Raw genomic sequence first — 22339 nt, 5'->3', positions numbered from 1 at the left:
TGTGTTCAGTTTATTTCAGTTTAGAATTTTTGTCACTCCCGTCCGGTCCACATTAAATGGGCCGAACGATTTCATTGCTTTTTGTTTTTTTTTTTCTTTTTAACTTTTTTTCTCACAGCACAGTTGTTTATTCCCAGACATCCTTTGATGAGCATGCCTCGGATGTCTGTTTTAATTTTAATTCGGCATTTTGATAGCTTTTATTGTCATTCGGTTAAGACGGCTCCTATGTGATTTTTATTTGGTGAGCCGTTTCTGGTGTTATTTTAATTAAATTACTTTTGTCATTTGAGTTGTCTTTTTTAAAAAGCTTTTTAACTGTTCGTTTCGGGATATTTTCTACTAGTTCCATGGGTTACATTTCTAGGGAAATAAATATATCTCCAAAGTATTGAAGGAAGTTTTGCGTCCGAACTAAGAATATTTTATTCATGATAGTATTATAATCCAACTTACAATAAATCAAGACAGGCCTTATCTCTTAATATTATCTACTGTGGAAATAGGATAATATTCCAAACTACAACGAAAAAAAAACAAAACTATTCTATTCCAATAAATATCAATAAATGAAGCCATAAAACTATTTTAATAACCGCTAATGCCCAAAGCTCTGTGGATATAATAACTTTTAATGTTCCGTGTCAAGTGGACAGTTAAAATCCACTGCGTCCTGGGAGATTTACTGCGACACGCTTTGATATCTCGACTCGCGCCTTTTCAACTTCGACTCTATCAATTGGCGATAATTTTCAATGACGAAAAATTACATTACGATAAAAAAATAAAATGGTAACATTTAATATACTCACTCCAATTCAATGCTTTAGAGTGACCAACAGCGGCAACTGCCAACTTTACGACAAATCACAACCAATCTCTTCGTCGATACAATCACAAAACATCCCACAAGTTTATTTGCAGACACTTTTCACAAAAAATAATATTTTACTAAAAAGAAAAAATCATAGAACAACAGAATTTACTAAATTCAAATACGACCGTTACGAGTCTCTCAAAGGATCGAACTTTAAAAATTCGAATTCGGAAAACTTCGGTGCGTGTCGTCGCGGCGAAAAACGACTCGTGTTTTCCCGGCGTTCGAGCGTCGAGTGCAGCGCGCGTCTGACGACGAGGTGAGCGGCTGAGTTGACGCGGCGTCAAACTAGCGGCGGGCGGGGCGAGCGGGGCGGGGCGCACCTGAGCCCGCCACGTGCGCCTCTCGCGCCCGCTCCCGCTTACGCCAACCTCTGTTCCTCGCTCTTCGCTTCTCCGATTAGCGTAATTAGGGTACACCGTCGCAACACCACGTATCCGATTTCAATGGACCGATTGATGATTATGGATGGTAAACGATCGTCGGTTGCCGTGAACTGCAATCTCTTTACGATTTTTATTGTCTTTTCCGTATTGAAAAGTTTATTAGGCTTTTATGGATATTTTTTAACGTGTTCTGCTTTTTTTTTATTTTAAGAGTTTATTGTAGTGTTGATCTGTGATTTTTCATTAAATTAGTAATATTTGGCTGTATTCTGATTAATAAACCGATACCATCATATTCTTAATTGAATATCATATAAATGAGATCACTTTTGGAGTTAAGTAGATAAAGTATAATTTGGAACCAGAGCATCAGACTCAATAGTTCACATCCATCTCCTGTACCAGCGAGACTTTCAAACCACATAATTTCGAAACTCATTACCAATTATATTCGCATCAACATAATTACAATAACAAAACGTATGAGCCAGGAGCATACTATAACTCGTCAAGCAAAGTGCTTAGTCCTAGTCTAGATGAGCGGACAAGGGCCATACATCAACGTGACGTAGAGACGTCTTAGTGAGGAGTAAAAATTACCACACCACGCTCAAATGTATCACCAGCCTATATTATCATAATTATATGCATATTGTGGAGTAGATTGTAAAGGCATTTTTGCTGCAGTTCTAACTATGTAGAGTTTTGGTAGAGTCGTTGAAGTAAGTGGAATTTTCAAGTATAGAATGCCTGTAAATGTATCAAATATAGTGCGTTGTATTGTTTTGAAGATATGTAGAGACCTAGGGAAGAACCGTCTTCACCAAAATAAAATGCAGTAATTACTGCTACTAATGTCACAATAAACTGGGTAGAGTTTATATAGACTGGCAGTTTAAATCTTTAAATAAATAGGCAGTTTTTTGGTCGATAGCTGAATACATTTCACTACATGGCAGAATAAATGGATGTCTCTTGGCTATCCGTCCTCGTCTTCATCATCACTTACGATTACTTGAGATGGAAGACAAATGTCTTATTCTCTATTAAATAATAAAAATGCTTATGTATTGCCAAGTTCTAACTTTAATGTCACAGAAAAGACACACCAAAATGTAGTTGCTTGCTATGCAAATGTTCATGGCGTAATATATATGACTTATACATACATAAAATCATGCTTTCTTCTCATAGAGATAAGTATGTCTTGTTTTTATAAATAATTGCAGTTTTACTATTGATACCAAGTTGTGTGATGTAGCCAGGATTGTGTGGAGTTCTAAAATGACTAATTAACACTATTTGGCATACAATTCTTGTTGGCGTTCAGATGCAATTTTCACAATAATTTGTTCCAATCATCGCGTCAAAATGAACTGACAACACATTTTTTATTAATTTTGGTAATTAAAGTTGTAAATTATTTCATTTTATAGAAACTGACACAACATGGCTTTATTAAAATTATTTATTTAAATATGGTTGGCTACCAATCTTCGGTGAAATATTGATGATTTGGTTAAATGAGTTCTAAGAGCTTTTTAGTTAAAAAGGACCTTAACATTCAGATAGATTGCTTAAACTACACCTGATTTTTAAACACTTTCAAGAACATATAAAAAAGAACTGGAAATAGACTCTACATTCCCATAAATATTGTTGCACACCATATTGAGATCAACATAGTCATTTAAAAATACGATACAATCAACAATTTAGAAACAAAAATGTTTCGACAAAACAATGTAGAGTCAACATTATAGTTGACCAACGAATCACTGACACACACATTAGTCCTGCAGATTGGTGGCTTAATTATAATTAAGTGCTAATTATGACGCCACACCACTTGTATCACTCAGAATGATAAATTTCAGCTGCGTGGTGTACATTTTTTACAATGCACGGAACTTGGGAACTTTTGAATGTAGAGTTTTGGGAAATGTAGAGCATTGTTTGTTAATATGAGTAATTTTGACGAAAACTTTTGTGGTGGGATGACCAATTGGTTAAAAAAAATTAACACTGATGATTTAATAAACCAAATGAAAGAAATGTTTTTACGCATTTTTCTTACATATCAGTGTTTATTAACGATTTTAAAAGGCCATCATCTTTATTATTATATGAACTTAATTTAAACGTACTCGTATTTCATTTTGTCGTAAGATATTCGTTGCTGAAACGTTTCAACAATGAGCAATGTCGTAGATATTATATATATTTATTGCAGGCTATAGCTTAAGGCTAGCCTGGCTGAGCCATCAACTTTATACCAGAACACCTTTTGTTCCAATCTGCTTGAGGCTTTGTTAACGTATTTAAGCTCCCTGTAGGCAAACGCCTACTGACAAAATTTCATATTTATAGTTCGTTTTTAAATTCAAGACATTCTTTCTCATTTGTAACCTAGACTACTTTGTTAATCACACAAAAAATTATGAGGTCTGTCGGATGTCCCCAAAGACACCTACCCTAGTCTCGAGGGCCATAAAATTTATTACGACTTAATAATCGGCTAGTCACGCGACAACACACATGTTGCCACAACCACCAAAGTAATTTACGACCTTAGGGTGACTCTACCTGTCTCTATCATTCATCAGCAAAAAGAAAAAGACTTCTTATGTTTATTCAAAAATCGCTTATTGGTATTTACTTAGAACTGGTTTTGGATAAATATAATTTATTGTAGAGTATAAGAATGTAAGGAATTCCGGTAGAGTTGTATCAGATTGGAGCTCTGACAGGACTCTATGTCTTACTGGATTTTAGAATCAAAGGTGGAAATTCCTTTTTAAGATGGAAGCAAGATTACAATTTATGTATATTGTATATTGAAAGCTTTGAAAAGTTGAGGTTTTTGTAAAATGGGTATTTTTTGCATTGTTTTATTAATGTTTTTTGTTAGCACATTATCTTATCATTAAAAAATACAAAATGTATCCTTAGCTCAAAGTATTACATTATTGCCACCCTAAAAAATACATTGATATGAATTAAAAGTACATTTGCCATAATCTCCATGTACCATGTTCAGGGTATTTAATTTTTTCTGGACCTTTATGACTTGAGAGATATAATTATGAGTAAAACAAATGTATGTAGCCCGCTCTTTGAAGTTCATTGTCTATAATTGTAGAGATAATAACATCCATTGCACAACCCTCGAGTGTGACCGGATCGTCACGCGTTCTTTTGACTAAACGACGAACAAGAACCGTGATACCCACATAATAACACATAATTACTTAATGCAACACTTAATTTGCAAATGAATAAAAAATTTGCATGTAATCATAATGGCAAATGTGTTGGTGTCTCTATCGCGCGTTACGTTTTAGTATGCGAGGGAGTGAGACGAAGGTTCGGTGAGCGCTCCTCGGACGGGGAAGCATGCGTATTGCAGTGGCCGTGGGCGCGGCTTGCTGCGTGCCCCGACGGCTCACGATTGGTCCGCACACCCGCTGAAGTGGGGTGTCAATGAAGAAACTTCAAACAGTTTTATAGTTGAAAACTTTATGAAATTATACAAAAAATTCAACTTTCTATCGTTTTTTGGCGACGTGATTGGAATCCAGTAGTTGTTAAATGATAGTTTCTCTTGTTCGAGTGAGGGGTGAGTGACGAACTGATTTTTTATTCTTGGCGTTATCAGGACTGCCTGCGTGTAATAACAAATACTTTTCTTACACAAATATACTCATAATTATTAACTAACATTGATAGACCAATACGTAATAATGCATATTATTGCCTTTCTGTAAAAAGAAAAAATAATACACCTTTTTAACACAGTTATTAATTATTACGTTTTAATGTCCAGTAATATTTACGTTTTAATATACCTAAATCAATGTAAGTGTGTCAATAATCTTCATCTATGATGGACAAAAAATCGTCATTTTAAACTACGATTGTGCATTAATTTTGTGTATAAAATTCTATTTCAGGTTTCTTACAACATTAGTTCTTAATTTTACGTAACAGTAGTATTTACTTTATGTCTCAAGTTAAATATACATATATGGCTTTTATACATATATTCAAGCACAACCCTTGTCAAAATATTAGGTAAACAAGTATTATATTCTTGCTTCACGTCAAGCAAACCATGCTAATACGTGGTTCTATTAATCTAAACCTAGAAATTCTTATAATGTGCTCTTATGAGTTTGTCGTAAAAACTAATTAGATTTCAATACCAGTAGGTACATACTGTCTCGGTACTTGTAACTGATCCTTCCCTAATATCACTTAGATAAGAATAAACGTCTGTGAGAACTGAAATGGAACTGTAATCTAATATTTTTAAAGAATTACGCAACAATACACATAAGGTTTTATTGGTTCCTGGTTGACGTGTGAGTAATTAAGAATGTGATAGTCAGGATATCCTACTGCATTCTTAAGTTCAAGAACTGTGCGGTTGGTTGTTGTATAGAACGAAATCTTTAAAGGTATGCTATAGAGAGAGATAAATATAACTCTTTGAAATCAATACTAAACTGAATCTTATGGATTAACATTGAAACGCACAATATTTTAAAACCACCAATTTGACTTTACCTATTAGACTATACTCAATTAGAAATCAGATAGTAAGATAGTATTTACGAAAGTAGTAAAGTATCTTACAACTAAACTACGTGTTCTTTCTTCAATAACTAGATCTCTATCATTCGTATATTTATATACCAGTGTATGTTTGACTTTCCGCTAATTTATTGTGTAAGCAACTATTAATAAAATCAGCGTAGAAATAATTGTAGAGACGTAATTCTTCTATCCTTGTTGTCATTACACTGGTTTGTTTCACAACTTCAGTATTTAAGAATTACGTATATTTAAGATTTCTATGTGAGGACTCTACCAGTCTCTACTTTCCGTGAAAAAAATGACAGTTACTAAACCTAGAGGCTAGAGGCACTGCTGTCTCACACACCGCGTATGTGATACCAATTTGAATAATACGTAGAGACATTTCACCAGGCTCTCAAATTTTTAGAGAAATGTCGAATATATTATGATATTTCTTATGTTTCGTAATAATATCCGTATAAAGTGATGCATTTGGTTAGAGTTCATCATAATTAACTAGTTTCTGATTCTTATTTATGATTTTTTTCTACTTGGTATCATAAACCTTTACGTTCTCATACGCTTTGCTTACTAGAGTAAAAATAATGTATGTGTGTTGTAAATAAAAATTTGTAAAATATCTTGTTATTTAAAAAAGTTTGTTAAGGGTTTATTTAAATATATGACTTTGCAGTATCAGTAAATAGTTATCTACTTATGTAAATCAATATGTATTTAGTTATAAACTAAATAAATCGAATAGGTATACTAAAATTTGTTAGATCTAAAAAAAATAGGAGTATAACATTGTGTTAGGTACTTAATTAGTAGTACTTATCTCAACAAAACACTAACTACGTAAAATCTTGATTATTTATCTATTATACTGTGAAAAAATAAAATCTTACTGACTGTCATGAAAAAAAAATACATCTCCAACCCTGCAAATCATTCTACGGTGTACAGTGGCGCCGCTCTCGATATTTTTTGCTCCGGAAACTTTCTTTAATATTCCCTGATAAAGATGGCGCTGTAATAACAGTTATGGAAAAAGAAAAATGATATTTTAAGCAACTGTTCTAAACCTTTGTTTTTTCGTTACTAGAGTTAGTAAAAATTATTTAATAACAAACAATATTGTGAAAAAGGCTTAAATTATTATTAACCCTAGGTGAAAATTACGAAACATGGGACACAAAGTTCATTTGAAACCGCTGAATTATCTAAAAAATAGTGGAAACACAAATATTTGTTGCTTGTGTTGCTTGTGGAATTCGAACCTACAACCATAACGTATCGGTAACATGTTAACCACGTTAATCATTACTACGTTGATACTCTCGTCTTCAAATATTTCTTCAACCGGGAACTAAATTTGGGACTATATACAATCCTACGCACACTTATTGAGAGTGTTTTAACTTTAAACTTCCTACAACAGTCCTTATATTAATATGTAGACATCCTAGTATAATATTAAAAATGCGAAATTTTGTGAGAATGTATGTATGTATGGATGTTTGTTACTCTTTCACGCAAATAGTACTGAAGCTGAAGACCCAGAATAACACATAGGACGCTACCTTTTATCCCGGAGTTCCCGAGGGATCGAGATTTTCACGGGAAGGGTTTCCACGCGGACTAAGTCGCGGGCGTTCTCTAGTCTATAATATCTTTCATATAAAATATTAAAACGATCATATCACAGAGTCAATGACCTCATTTGACGTGATTATTCATAATTATATTCCATACTACAGTTTGTTATAACATACATCTTAATTATGCAAATACAATTTAATTATGCAAAACGAGGTAATTAATTTGTATGTAATTAAGACATATCAGTTTTGGTGCTTTTTTTTGTTTGTGTACAATTTAGGTTTTTCATAAGTAGTTAATAGTTTTATTTTAGGAAATATTCAATTTATTACGTAGTAATGATTTTAGGAGTTTCTTGATAATATCTCATGGAATTGGTAATGGAAAAATGTTTCATTGTCGAATGCTTGTTCCATCCGTAGAGAATCATAAAATCTTGTGATTCGTAGTTATGTTTACAACGTCTTAGGTTCGATTCTCAGGCTAGGTGTTAGATACTAGCTAACGCAACTTCACTTGCGTCATATAAGAGAGAATGGGTCAACATTTTCCCCGTTTTTGTAACATTTTTTACTGGTAGGTACTCTGCTCCTACTGGTCGTAGCGTGATGATATATAGCCTTATAGCCTTTCTCGATAAATGGGCTATCTAACAATTATCTAAAAATAGTTTTTCAAATCGGACCTGTAGTTCCTGAGATTTACGCGTTCAAACAAACAAACTCTTCAGCTTTATAATAGTAGTATAGATTATTTCCTCTACCAATTTCTTGGAACGAAGTTTGGTGAAATCAACAGTGTATAAGAATAGGCTCACCCCCTATTACTTGTATCCAGCAATATAAATGTTGAAACGTGTCTGAAGACTTTTGGTTACGTGCATAAAATGCATGATTCTATCAGTATCTCGAGAATATACGTAAACTTTAGATTCCAATGTAAACTATAAGAATTCATATAATATTTCATACATATATTTATCAAAAATATTAATCTATGCGGAAATATGAGTACATTTCCTCAACATTTTCTTTTAGTTTATCTTGTATCTACTAATAAAATGTATTAGCGCGGTAGGACCAACCGTTAGTTAAACGATCAAGAAGGTACAGTTCTAATGAAAAGCTACCTACTCGTAAACTATTCATAGTTTTCCTTTTATGGTAAAACTCAATTTTATACAGCCTAGTGTTTAGTAATGAAAGTTACGCCTTTTATATCTCAGATCTATAGCGCATCAACAAAAGTCACTGAAGAGAGCAGACTATCTGTAATTGAAAATGTACAGAACTTGTTCAGGCGATTCATAAGAATAGGCCCAAAAATTGCTTTCGCTTTTGTGATGAGTTATCTCAAGAAGACTACAATATATTGGACAAAATGTCAAATTAATCAAGGTCTTATAACTCTTTTATCATATATATATATATATTTTTATTGGCCATAATACATTACGTATGTTTGTAGTTACTACTTTAAAGTAAGAAATACTAAACATTAGATTAATGCGATTGCACTAAAAGAATATCGTCATGCCCAATTTTCACATTAGAAATAGGTCTATAAGGCCCTTTGAATGACATAGGCAAAATTTTAGATTAAACGATTAAAAAACCAAAAGATTAGAAAACTTCAGGTCGTCTTGTTATTCAAAAAAGGGCTTTTTGCGAACTCCACTTCATATGCAATGAAAGATTTTCTCTATATTGTAAAGTTTTCACCTACTCGTGTTTGTATAGTTATCAATACAATATGCAAAGCTAGGGAGCTCTAAACAATAGCGTTCACTCACGTTCGGCAGCGTGAGGCAGCGTCCAATAAATGTGTACTGGTACACAACGGCTCCTGTGGAAAGAAGTCGGCTCTACGGGTATACTGGGAACTGTTTGAACTTGAGACAATTTAGTTCGGAATCATCCTTAGTTAGTCTGGAATTGGATTTAAGGTGTCCCAAAATCTTGTGTTAATTGTACTTCCAAGGATAATGAAAGAAAATTAATGTATCGAACAAAAACTCTAATATTGACAATCTTACGTAAGTCGAAGTAATTTATATTGTTTTGCCTTCAGTATTCAGTTGACCGTGTTTTACTATATCTATAAGCTAGACGAGAATTTCATCATATTACAACTGCAAGCCTCTTCTGATCAAACTCCTTCCTCGTATTTAATTAGTTTCAAAAATGTCAATAGGTAAGTTCATACAAAACAATTTTTCAATAGCTTTGTTGTTTAAACCACTAGCATCATAGTGTATACAATACACTGATTTTCTACACAGTACGATCACGTAAATTTGTCTCAAACAGTATCATCCAGTTGAATCTAAATACTTACTTCACCTTTCCCACAAGATCTAAAAATACGAAACTTACCAAACTCCACACGGTCTGCACCCACCGCCTCGGCGAAAGTAAGAGAGTGACGTGGAACATCATTAGTCAAACTGTCACCCCTTGTCAAACGTTCGAACTCGCCCGACCTTACTAATACCGCCGCTAAACACTCGCAATGACAGCGTGTGATGTTATTAAGTGCTCATGTTTAATGACATTCTTTTACCAAGTTTCAGCTTCAGTAAAAACACTAGCAGAAAAGGTTGGAAGAAGAAAAAGACGCTTTATGAAAGTATTGGGCATTCAATCGATTATTTTGTTATGCGGGACTTATTGCACATACGTATGGACTATGGATAGACCAATAGTCATATGTGCAATAAATGATTAAAGGCGGTTATAGTCTTCTTAACTCTAGAGTCCTCTACATAGAGTTGTTTGTGTTATTATTTTCCAAAATAATTCTGGCCATAACTCCCAGTGCCGTACGAGGTCTACTGTCGGAATGAAAGATAGGTTCTGATTCCGAAGTGCTTTATTTTTTTAATGTAAAAATATGTGCTTAAGATTCTTTGGTTTAAATACTGACATCTAACCAATTGTTTTGCTATTAAATTATCTAATCAAGTCATTCAATAGAAAACTATTGTTTATAAACGATGACAATAAAACGATTTCGGGGTCCTGCTTCTGTACTACATATTATTATTTATTTCAAGCCTTGAAAATTTTAACGAGAAAGCGAAAATTAACCAACTTTGCAGAAAAAGCGTTAATATATGATTGACTCTTCTAAGTTATATGATATTTAGAATAAAAACTGTCACTTGTTGAAAGTGAAGGGATTTTTTTAGCAGACTTCCAGGTTCAAATTCTCGTCTTTACTGTACTACAATAATCTACATATTGCACTGTTTACACTCAAGAAGGTTTAAACCAAACGTATCTTATGGACTAGGTGAATTTAATGACTAGTAAAAATGGGTTAGCTATTCTACTTACTATCCTGCTTTATCACTACATTGTATAAAATTAAGTCGCTTTATGTTGTCTGTTCCTATTTAGATCTTTAAAACTTTGTACGGATTTAGATTTTGTTTTTAATAGATAGAGCGATTCAGTAATGGTTTATGGATAAAATATGAAAAGCGTTTTTGGAAAATAACTTTTAAGATGTATTTATAATACAAAAGTTTTTACGGATGGATGTATGCATTTATATTTTGTTACTACTTGGAGAAAACTGCATTAAATCAGCTAAGCCTTTTATAAACGACGTTTGTTATAACAAAATAAATTATAATATCAAGTTACTATACCTATCAACATCTTTAAAACCCATTTATTTATATAAAGGTAATAGGTATAATTTTTCATATCAACTCTCTAAATTAATTTTAATATTCGTATATAGCTTATTTATAATAACACATAGGTATTTAAATAAAAAACCGGTATCAGTAAATATATTTTTATTTTCCAAAACCTCGGCGCCGTATCTGAAACAAAAAAAGTAACAAATTAATTATTTTGACATCAATTATAATTATTTTTATGAATAAAAACAACATCTCTATTTTTAATGAAAAATGAGCGACCAGTTTAATGAACATATAAACATAATTTTATCACTTAATTGCAATAAAAGTACAATGAAGTCTTATTATAAACTAAAAAAGTTAATTAAGACATTTTGAGATTTTTATTTTTTAAATAAAAGAAATCCGGAAGTCAGTTCACACGGTATCTAATTAAAAATAAACACGTATTACTATCAACTACGTTATCATATTTCGGGAAAAGTTACTTCAGTAATTAGAAACTGTATTTGATAAAAACAAAATATAATCAGTAGTAAATTGCAATTACACACATGGTCTGATATACATAAATATTATATTGTTTAATTTTTTTTTTTAATAGACAAATTAAAAAGCTCAGGTGACGCTAGTGACGCTATTTGCCTCGTTTCTTGCACAAACTTCACAAAAGCCTCTCACTTTAGTGTTTGATATCTATGAAACTAAATAAAAAATCCTTTACAGAAGTATCATCATCTATGAGAACAATATCAGACATAGGTTTGTGTGAACAACATTCAGCCTTATCACAAAAGTCTTAAAATGAACATCATGTAAGGATTTGGCTCTAAAATTAATATTAAAAACAAAGTACTAAAGCTAGATAATAAAAGAACCAGCAAAATCTCACCGTAGCATATAAAAATAGATCAAGTGTTCGCTTTAATGAGATTTCTTTGGTAAATAAAAATGGCTGCAAACTTAGAGAATTCCTTTTAAGAGTTTTGTTTGTTTGCCCGTCAATCCTAGACGAGTTTTACAAGAATTCGGCGAGTGGACTTTTACTTAATTAATTTTCAATGAACCAGTCATTTGTTGGCTATTCTTGGCTATTTTAAAACCAAGCATTTTTTGTCTCAATTATACATTTTTGTAGGTGAAATAAATGACAACGATTAACGAACATCCGTTTCGTTTTATGTACTAATAAATTGTTGTTAAATGGTCAAGAATGCAATAATTTGCGAAACTTTATCAACTTTCAACACAACATTTAAAGGAATATAGCATAGGATTTTGATACTATCGACCCGCAATACAAAAAAACTTAACTTTATTTTCCACTATTTATTAAACGGATAACGCTTACGAGCATGCCAAGGATAGCTTCTGTTCCATAAGGTGGATCTTGTATGGTAAATTGCACTAGAGAGTTTTGTATCACGAAATAAGCCTAAAAGCTCAAAAGAGCGCTTAATACTTTCGTACATCACGCCTTTTTTCCATAGAGGTCAGCAGAGACCAAAGTACGCCACTAAGTACAATCCTTTCAAACTTCCCTTGCCTCATTCACATCCATACATCTTGTCATACAGGACCGCCGGCTACGAGTACTATGCACCTGACCATTCTTCAAGAAATGGCAAATGTAATCAATATAAATGTATCTAAAAAATATATTAGGTCATGTCAATAACAAACAAATTGAATTTAATTAACAGCGAGATTTACTCTATATCTTCTAAAAAATAAAAAAAAATCAAAATAAAAAATCAATTTCAAAATCGAATAAAAAATCAACTTCACCAAAGGATAATCCCAACAGCTAACCAAAGAAAAATAAACAGTGAACATTGAACCAACTTTAACTTGATACCCGCTGAACTTGTAACATTGTTTTCCAGCAGATATTACGTCAGTATCTGAGAAATAATTAGAGAGAGAGCCGGGCGAAGCCGCGGTGCGTCGTTCAAACAATGCTAACTTACATTTAGCTGTCAGTCAAAAACAATTTGGAATTTGTGCGCGCGGAGGGTCCGAACTACGCGGTGGGAAAATTGGATTGATGTAGAGCTGAAAATACACTATAAATAAATGTTTCATGAATTCCGTGTAAATCGTTTCTGTACGAAACAAAATTTCTTCCTGTCATGTTTTGCGTTGAAACCTTTTCGCGATGTACGACAATCTTGTATTACGATAATATTACCTTCATGGGATTAACAGGAATTGATACATTATTAAATAAAATGCGATAATATTCCATTACACTAGTCTGCAGTTAGTAGAAAGTTGATACTTTTTTATATGCAATATCACAGAACAAATCCACATATTACTTTGTAATGTATCATTGTAGGATACATCTTCGAAAATGCTATAAAAGTATTGCTGTTTCAATTAAACCGAATCAACAAAAAAGTATTTAATTTTCTACACCTTCAAACCGTATTCTCAGCTCTATATAAATCCTAATAGTTGACGTTACAGCAACGGGCGGGTTGCTACAATCCATCATTTCCTCCATCCACTCGCCGGGTTAAGCACATAAGTGACATTGACGCCGAACCGACCACCCACACTTGAACTCTGGCTCACACAACCTCTAACAATTTTTACGAACTTTCTTCTCCCTTCTTCTACAGCTCGCAGGTCTGATCAAACTGGTCGGTCAATGGACATTTTTGCCCGGCACGTCACGCTACGTTACGGTCAGGTAAATGACGTTACGATTTTGATTTGAACTGTGAGTGACAATTCTGGTTTAGATGTGTATAAAATTAGGTGAAGCAAAAATAACGGAATTGATTTTTCATGTCGGTGTTTCTGGATCAAAGATATTGAAGGAATTTTATATGGAAGCGGCTATTAAAGTTTTGAAAATAAAAACCTAGTTATTTGATTAGAGAAAACATGTGTGTCAGTTTTAAGTCAAATGTATAAATAGTTTCTCCATTTGGAAGTTTAGTTTAAAGTTTGTGAGGATGGAATTGAGAATGATCATAATAATATATATTGAAATAAAATATATATTTACCGTACGCTGTGTTACCAAATTGTCATTCAATAATTAATATTACCTATTATATTAGCTACTTTATATGAGGAAAGCAATTTCTGTGAATTTAATGTCTCAATATACAAGCGTAGATAGACTTTTGACCCATTTTGCATCATCGATAGTTTACGCAAAACCAGTGCTACACAGTCCTTGGCTTGCATTTATTCTAAATCACGATTTACACTCCTTGATACAATTGATAATTAGTTTCTGAACGTGGCTTACATTACTTTGTTGCTTTATAAACTTTAACGTATTTAATTCAAATGAAGGAATCACGAGTCACGAGTTCTCTGTTCTACAGAACTATGACATAAGACTATACAGCATGTTGTCAGTTGTTTAGACTTTATACAGCGTGTAGTGTCTTGTGACATGAATGACGTAATTGCAGTAATTACTGGACTACTTATAAGTAATATGGTCGTTATTGAAAACAAAGCATTGTATAATGTCAAAGCGGACGTCAAAATATTTTCTTAGGTGTGACAGGCACTGATGATCAGTATAAATAAGTAATTTTCAGTTAAATTGTAAATGTGTTAGTCTGTCTGACTGTTTCGGTCTTACGGCTGATACAGTAACCACTGAAACGATGACTACGTGAAATATTACAGCACCTAGGATGACACATGGGCTACTTATCTAATAATAATTAAATCTATTCCAATGTATGAATACAGGTGCCAAATTTTAAAGACCTACCAAGGCGCATGAAGATGTCCCAGATATATTAAATTCCTTTTTAATTTTAGTTGGACACCTAATATTCAATCCAGTTCTACAAAGTTGGCTTCGAGATTGCAACCAAACGTATGCCTTTAAAAATGAAGATGTAAACCTAATTTGAGATCCACTAATAAATATTCGTTCTAATTCAAATTTATAAAACGATCCACTCAAGTCTATCGTTGTTTTGTAAAAATACTCGTAGTACATAAATTGAGTCATTATGAATATCTCAAAGGCGTTAAATTGCAGAATTATAATAATGGCCATTATACGGTGGCTGGCAAACGATCGTTTCTTACTTGTTCTTGTAACTCTTGATCGGTGCTGAATAACTAAAAGTATCCTTATTGTACATAAATACATTATACATCACCTTTTTTATAAAATTACGGCATAATTTTAGAGATAATTCTTACATTACGTTACAACTCAATTAGGCAACGCGCGTGGCGTTTTTGTAACGTTAGTCGCCTTTGCACCGGTCTACATATAACATAATTGTTTAGTGTTATATTTTAACATCAAACAATTATGCAATACCTTTCTTATGGCAGTCAAAAATATTTTCTATAAGACATGGGTGTTTCAAAGATTTTCTAGAACGCTCGATTTAGATATAAACAGTGTTATTCTAAGTCAAAACTCTTTGGTCAACCTTAACACACCGCAAATGAAATGCTTATCACCGGAGTAACGTTTGCCTCACAGGAGCAATGGTTGCCTAGCTACTGAAAGATTCTCAATATTAATGAAGGCCGAAAACAATGACACAATAATTGTCCAATAAAAATATGCCAGGAAGCCCTTTTTTAAAGGAGGTCTGCGGGCATTAGTAGCAAACTAAGCAAGCTAATATAACAATGCAAAAATTTTAATCTTGTATGTTAGTCCCGCATTGATCAAGCGATCTGCTCTCGAACGCCGTCAGTGAAGCGTTGTTGATAAATGATCAGCCACGGCTGGGACAATGCGCCCTGCAAATTCTTTTGTTGATTGTGTCCACACTGATGTTTCTAACGTGTCCGAAACGTGCATCAACTGTTTATGCTGTATCGATTTGTGGACTAAGGGTCATTGCAAACTGTAACATATTTCTGGCAATTGGAGCTTTTACGCAACGTGTCACTGTACAAGGCAACTGTTAAGCTTATGGCGGCTACATTCTTCGGCGACTAAAAAGTTGGTTGGTCTCTGCTACCAGTCCCTATAATAGGGAATATTGGTTCTCTGGGCACGTTATAATAAACTAGAGCCACTATCTGTATATGCTTTGTATATGGATGAAAAAAATCTAAAAAGTCGGGTTTAAAATAATGGTATCAGGATAATTATGAAGACACGTGTTACAGGCATAGACCTTGTCTGAATAAGATTAACCTTTTGTTAGTATGAAAACATACTATACAAAATGTAGTGATCAAATCAAGTGCAATTAAAACTCTGTAAATGCAGAAAAATAAGCTTTAAAACAAATAAAAAGTTATTGACAGCGAACACACAGATACATCAAACGGTGCCGTTATCAAAGCAATTTGTCATGAATTGTAATTCAGCCCTCTTCGTACTAATTGGTCGTAATATTTAATTACAATATTATTTACGAGCGATGATAACCGTTCAGTTCGCTCACTTTGATCGGTGAGAGGGATCAAAGTATCAGAGAACATGTGCTTGGAAGTATTGATAAGAATGCAACACTGAGATAATTTGGAAATTATTTTATGAATCACTACTGATTGTTGGAGCTTAATGGAATGGTTGCTTGTTCTTGCTCTTTCTGCATTGGGCTGTAAAATCAAAGTAACAAACATATATTATATGTTTGAGCCACATCTTTATATGTAGAAAACAATAAATGTTTGGATTTTACCTCTCAACAAATTTACTAAACGATATATAGAATGTTCCCGTTGAGTTTGTAGAGAATTATTAATGACCGGAACTTAATTTAACTTTATTGGTATGTTAAGTAGATCAGTTTTTGTAAGAATTGTATGACTAATAAAATATTATCGGAACGTTTTCATGGCATTCTAAGGGCCAAAAAAATCGTTTAGGAACAAAAGCAAATCTTTTGGCAAAAAGTCGATTGAAACAAAAAACACGATTTATGATTGCTATATTGATCATGTAAATAAATTGAGCAAATGAAGTGGCAGCTACTATGTACCATTTAAGTGTTCATTGTGCCTTCGCCTACTCCATAAGAAATTAGGTATGATTGATTTTGACACGCTCATAATGTGGCCCGCACCCGACCTTAGGCCGCATATTTTTTATTTTGAATGAACAGTGACTCACTATTTTATAAATCTTACTAAGTCGATACATTCTGGAGGTAAATACTATAGTGGCATTCAAATATCCATTAGGAGGTTTCTTTTGATACGCCTTCAATGAGCTCTGGCTCGTTCAACGTTAGGATTAATTAGAGCCGTCATTCAACCTACGTATTCAATGCCTGGACAGGCCAACTTAAATTTGCTGTTGGCGAACTGAAATTTGAAGTCTTAGAGATCATTAGTGCTTTTATATTAATGGTCATTTTCGAACTACCATTAGTTTCTCAACGGCACCTATTATTCTGTTTACAATGCCAAGGTGTGTTGGTTACTGGACCGAATGTTCTTGTTTTCGTTTGATTGGTAACAAAAGATTTTTTATACTGTACATGTGTCTAAAGTAGAACTCGGTAAAACCGGACTACGGATTTTGTTGATTGACACAAAAAGTTGGGCATTTCCATGTTTGGCTAGCAAAGTTTTGTGGCATTATAATTAATTAAGCAATATATTTCATTTGAATATACCAACAGTACCTGTCTCTTCAAATAATGTCAGGGATCATCTCTTGAAAGTAAAAATCTAATAATTCAATAAAAAAATAGCCTAATGCTCAATTATGGACAACGCACAGCCGAAACTACAGGAAGTTGAAATTTGGTATGAAGATTAGAGTGTGAGGACTAAGAGACGATTATTGGAAAGTCCCATGATAGGTGTGAAATTTCAGGCAACTGAAGCCGCGGGCGGAATCCTCATAAAATAGCTCACAAAAGTGATAGAAGAATGCCTGTACTGGTCTGACGGAGATTTTTTTTGTAAAAAACTGAGTTTATAGCAACATACGTACATCTCTTTTCAAAAATTGTTGGAAGATAGACAACACAAAAAGATAAAAAATCTAGCATAAACTGAATGGAACTTATTATTATAGCTTAACAAATAACATCAAATAAAACAAATACTGTAAAAATATTTCTTTTGACAATCTATTTTGTAAAATTTTAACATATACGGTACTCAAAACTGAAATTTAGCACTTTAGATATATTTGAACGCAATATTAAATGAAAACTTACCTCTGAAGAGAATACCAAAATTATAACCCCAAACTTACCAGCTTTTCAGCGAGAAATCACCGACAGATTGGTTTCAAAACCTGATAATAATATTGGAGATAATTCTACTTATTTAAATCAATAATTCCAGTGATAATTAGTCCTGAAATCTTCAAAAACAAATAATAAACAAACGAAATACGAACTAAACACTGTCAGCCATATTGGTTGAATGTCCGCTGCGCATGCGTATTCACGACTTACCCCTGTATAAAGGGATGATTGTATTTCCTCTCTTTCTGACAAACGGATGGCGTGTATAATGCTGTCTCTCTCGTTCGGTTTCTATTGTTATTCTCTATTCAATGGGCAAGAGGGTCGACTTTCTAATGCTGGGGAGCGAAGCAGTGTGAAGTTTGCTGCAAATGGAAGTTTAAAGAAACAAATTCGTATTATTTCAATGATTTTTATTTCTTTCGTTTGCATAAAATCAATAATAATGCCTGTCGCCAATTTCGCAAGAATTTTTGCCATATAAAGTGGGTACCACTTGGGGCAACATTTTTGTTACTGTGTATTACGCGCAGTAGTCGCTAAGCTCGTTGGCTTTTTTAAAACAAATTCGTTTGACGTTTTAGTCGTATACAACTGGCTCTCACTATGATAGGAACATTATTTTTAAAGAATTTAACCCAGCGTCCCACAACCTTTGCCCAGCTGTAGAAAAGTAATGATACAAAAACATTACATACATACAAGAATATATTATTATGTACCTAATAACAACAAGTAGTGCCTAACCTGTAATCCTAAAACAAAACTACCGACAAGAGACCCGCACTATAACAAAAGTAAAAGAAATAACCGATAACACAGGTAGCCACAAACAGGATTACTTGCAAAAATATTATAAAGCTTCTCAAATCCTACCACTAGTCAAAACATGTCAAAATTCCCATCAACATTTGCACATAGACGTCCCTAGAGGTTCCTGTCGGTCCTTTTAGGGTTTAAACTGTGGATGAAAGGGTTTTTACTATTGTTTGTGATTATCCTATTGTTGTGTCAGTTTTAATAGGATCTGGTCTTTGGTTTTCGTTTTTTGTTGTGTTAAGTAGTTGAGCGGTGTTTTAAAGTAATTTTGATATTATTAAATGTTTTAAATATGTTTTATTATCATTGAAGAGAATGTGTAACTTATTAATAATTTTGTTATCAATAATTATTCTGCATGGACCCTTATATGCCATTGCACCTGGGTGTCGTATTATTTCTAAACAAAGTATAACGTTTAGTAACGATTAAAACAATTAATGCACATACATATATGACATTTACAATTTGTTATATTATCCATGTTTAAAATAAACTTAACTAAGTTAAGTTTTATTTAAAGTTTAAGGACATCATGTAAAAAAAGGAAATTGAACCATAATGAAATTGAATCTACTGTTGCCGCATTACTGTGCACGGTTCTATCGCACGAGAGACGGGATAGACCAAGGAGTAAACTTTGGCCTAACATCGGTATACTCGGCATAATTTAATGGTCTAGGAAGCCATGGATCAGGGTAATTGTTTGTAATATGAGTAGAAAAAGGCGTATTGGGATAAAAAGGTACACCAGGGATATTTGGTCTACGTTATAAAAAAATAGTCATATTTATAATCAGGAATCATAACTCCTCTTTATTTATTAGCGCCCTTGTATTGACTAGAGAAGTACAAAAATAATTTTCCATAAATAATCAACCTTACAATCTACTAGTTACATTTTAATATAATTACTTATCTATAGGAACCATCTTCTTAAACCTAATATTAGTATTTACATCACAATAATTTGTTACTATTCTAAGATACTAAAAAACTTGATATTTTAATTAAAAAATAATTTGAAAGAATCTTAGGCAAATCAAATATTGAATCAATCATAAAATAATTTACAAAATGGCAGAATGAGTACAATATCATTGATAAAACTGGTAAGGCATTTTAGTACAAAAATCGAATTTTAAATCGATCGTATGTCGTAATCGATAAATAAGTCAATAGCCATTCATTAATTCAAGCTAACCATGTTCATGAAAGATTAAGTCATTTATTTAACGATGCTTTGCACCTCAATGCAAATGAAACCATGAGAAATAATTATTATCAGCCGATACTTAGAATTTTTTACAATCAACGTTACATATCAAAGGTTAAAATCTACGGTCACATTTTAACCCCATCATATGAAGGCATCATAAAGTTTTGAGGCATATTTGAAGGAATATGGGGCATCGGTGCAGGTGCAGCGCCCATATGGAAATTAGGGTATTCACCCATAGCAGGCATCCGTTGTCTTGTGTCCATATATTCGGGCATATTACCCAATTTCGTCGCACTAATATCATCAACGTTATACGGATCAGGTGAAGTCGTTAGCTTCCCGTCTTTCTTCGCCTTCATTCTTCTATTTTGAAACCAGATTTTGATTTGCCTTTCTGTAAGTCCCAAAGCATGTGATACTTCAATTCTCCGTCGTCTGGACAGGTACTTGTTAAAGTGAAACTCCTTTTCTAACTCGAGGGTCTGGAATCTGGTGTAGGTTTGCCTCGTCCGTTTTGAGCCTTCCTGTTTGTCCTCACCTGTAATAAATAAAGCAAAAACATAAGTAAAACCCAAACTATAAAAATGCTAAGTAAATAAGAAAATCAATTTCAATAAAGGTGTATGTGAATAGGTATTCAATTTACCATTGACACTCTTCATCCACGGATAGAATGCTTGCACATCATGAGCAGCGGCCATTTTGTTCTCAGCGTAATCCGTATTGTCCCCGCCTGCTTCGACCCTCGTCACGTCCTGACAGGGTTCTGCCGACTCCTGCGATGACTGTGCGCCTTCCGCCGCCCCACCCACAGCATCTTTCTTGATTGACGTTTGACCCTCTACGGTGCCGTATCCACCATGAAATTGCGTCAAATTGCATTCTTTCTCCGCGGTCTCATTATTTTTTTCCCAATCGCTCACCTCATCTGGATTAAAAATCATCCGCTGCAACATGTCTTGCGTGTACGCTTTGTCACACTTCACGAAGTAAGGCGACGGCTCCTTATTCTTTGGCTTAGTAAGCAGCGCTCTCAAGTTAGGCGAATCCTCTGCTTCTGGTGTAGGTGGTTTGAAATTGCTCGTTGCACTTTGTGGAGATCCGTAACTTGTTTCAGGGATACTGCACTGTCCGGGCGAGTTAATCATTCTAGTATCTTCATGTTTAGCTTCCAAACTATTACTTACTTGGTTTACTTGATTCATCCTCTGTTCATAACCGTAATTCCCATTTTGTTGTTGCGCATAATAGTTCATTTCTCTCCATCTGTTAATCATTTCCATATTGGATTGGGTTCCATTCATGTAGTTTGGATGATAGCCGGGCCAGGGGCTAGGTTCCGATTTCACTACGCCTTCACTTTGATTATGTCCATACATTTTACCGTAACCAGCACTTATCATATTAGAGTAATCACTGTTCTGGGTATAGTAATTATTCTGATAATTGTAATAGTCAGGCGACATCGTTGGGTACGGCTTATATCCGTTTTGTTTAGGTTGTTTTGCACTTTGAGAGTTCACATCCACATAATTGTTCCACATTTCACTTCCACGATTAGTAGTAGCCGTTAAAGACATAATGTTTACTTGTCACTTTCACTAATTTCATGTATTTCTCACAAAATAAACTGCGTAGGAGACGATGGTCCGTCTCCCGAGTTGACTGCGAAACGAATGGTGTAAGTGCATACAGTCGCACGACCCTAACAAATGTAATACTTTTATGTGACCTAAAAAAAGTTTGGGGTACTTTCAACAATAGCGTCACTATTGTCCCTCTGCAAAGTTGTAAAACTGGGTGCGCTGTCTCGCTCTTTTGTTACTTTGTCGGCTTAGAGTGAGTGAGAGAGAAGTAGATGGTCCGATTGGCGGAACATTTTGCAAATATCCCTTAAATGTTTACAAAGGCAATATTTCCAATATTTTGCGCATGTGTGTGCGCGTGGGCATAGGTAATCATTGATTGCTTTATGTTAGTGTGCGTGTGAGAGGGTGGCATGGATTGATTTTATTCTATTATTGGTTT

General features: G+C 33.8%; 2 protein-coding genes across 2 annotated transcripts in view; both read right to left on the bottom strand.

Annotated features, from left to right (window-relative positions):
- Positions 1–1124, bottom strand: part of Scr (homeobox sex combs reduced) — a 47764-nt gene extending 46640 nt beyond the window's left edge. Inside the window, exon 1 of the mRNA XM_076120006.1 lies at positions 813–1124. The gene's annotated coding sequence lies outside the window, so the exon portion shown is untranslated. The remainder of the gene's footprint in view (positions 1–812) is intronic.
- Positions 1125–20174: 19050 nt separating this feature from the next.
- Positions 20175–21973, bottom strand: LOC142976589 (uncharacterized). Its single transcript, XM_076120022.1, has 2 exons — positions 20958–21973; positions 20175–20849 (listed from the first exon to the last, which is right to left on the bottom strand). The coding sequence occupies exons 1-2, from the start codon at positions 21889–21891 to the stop codon at positions 20434–20436; spliced, it is 1350 nt and encodes a 449-aa protein (XP_075976137.1). The 5' UTR covers positions 21892–21973; the 3' UTR covers positions 20175–20433.
- Between the last annotated feature and the right edge of the window lie 366 nt (positions 21974–22339).

Source organism: Anticarsia gemmatalis, chromosome 11, assembly GCF_050436995.1.
Source record: "Anticarsia gemmatalis isolate Benzon Research Colony breed Stoneville strain chromosome 11, ilAntGemm2 primary, whole genome shotgun sequence".
Classification (NCBI taxonomy): domain Eukaryota; kingdom Metazoa; phylum Arthropoda; class Insecta; order Lepidoptera; family Erebidae; genus Anticarsia; species Anticarsia gemmatalis.
This window is presented reverse-complemented; position numbering and strand designations above follow the sequence as displayed.

What these genes read in the sequence shown, in the direction of transcription:
- LOC142976589 (XM_076120022.1), bottom strand. Translation starts at nt 21,891, where the DNA reads ATGTCTTTAACGGCTACTACTAATCGTGGAAGTGAAATGTGGAACAAT. An exon ending in GTGGATGAAGAGTGTCAATG is followed by an intron (nt 20,850 to 20,957) that starts GTAAATTGAATA and finishes TATTTATTACAG; the next exon opens with GTGAGGACAAACAGGAAGGC.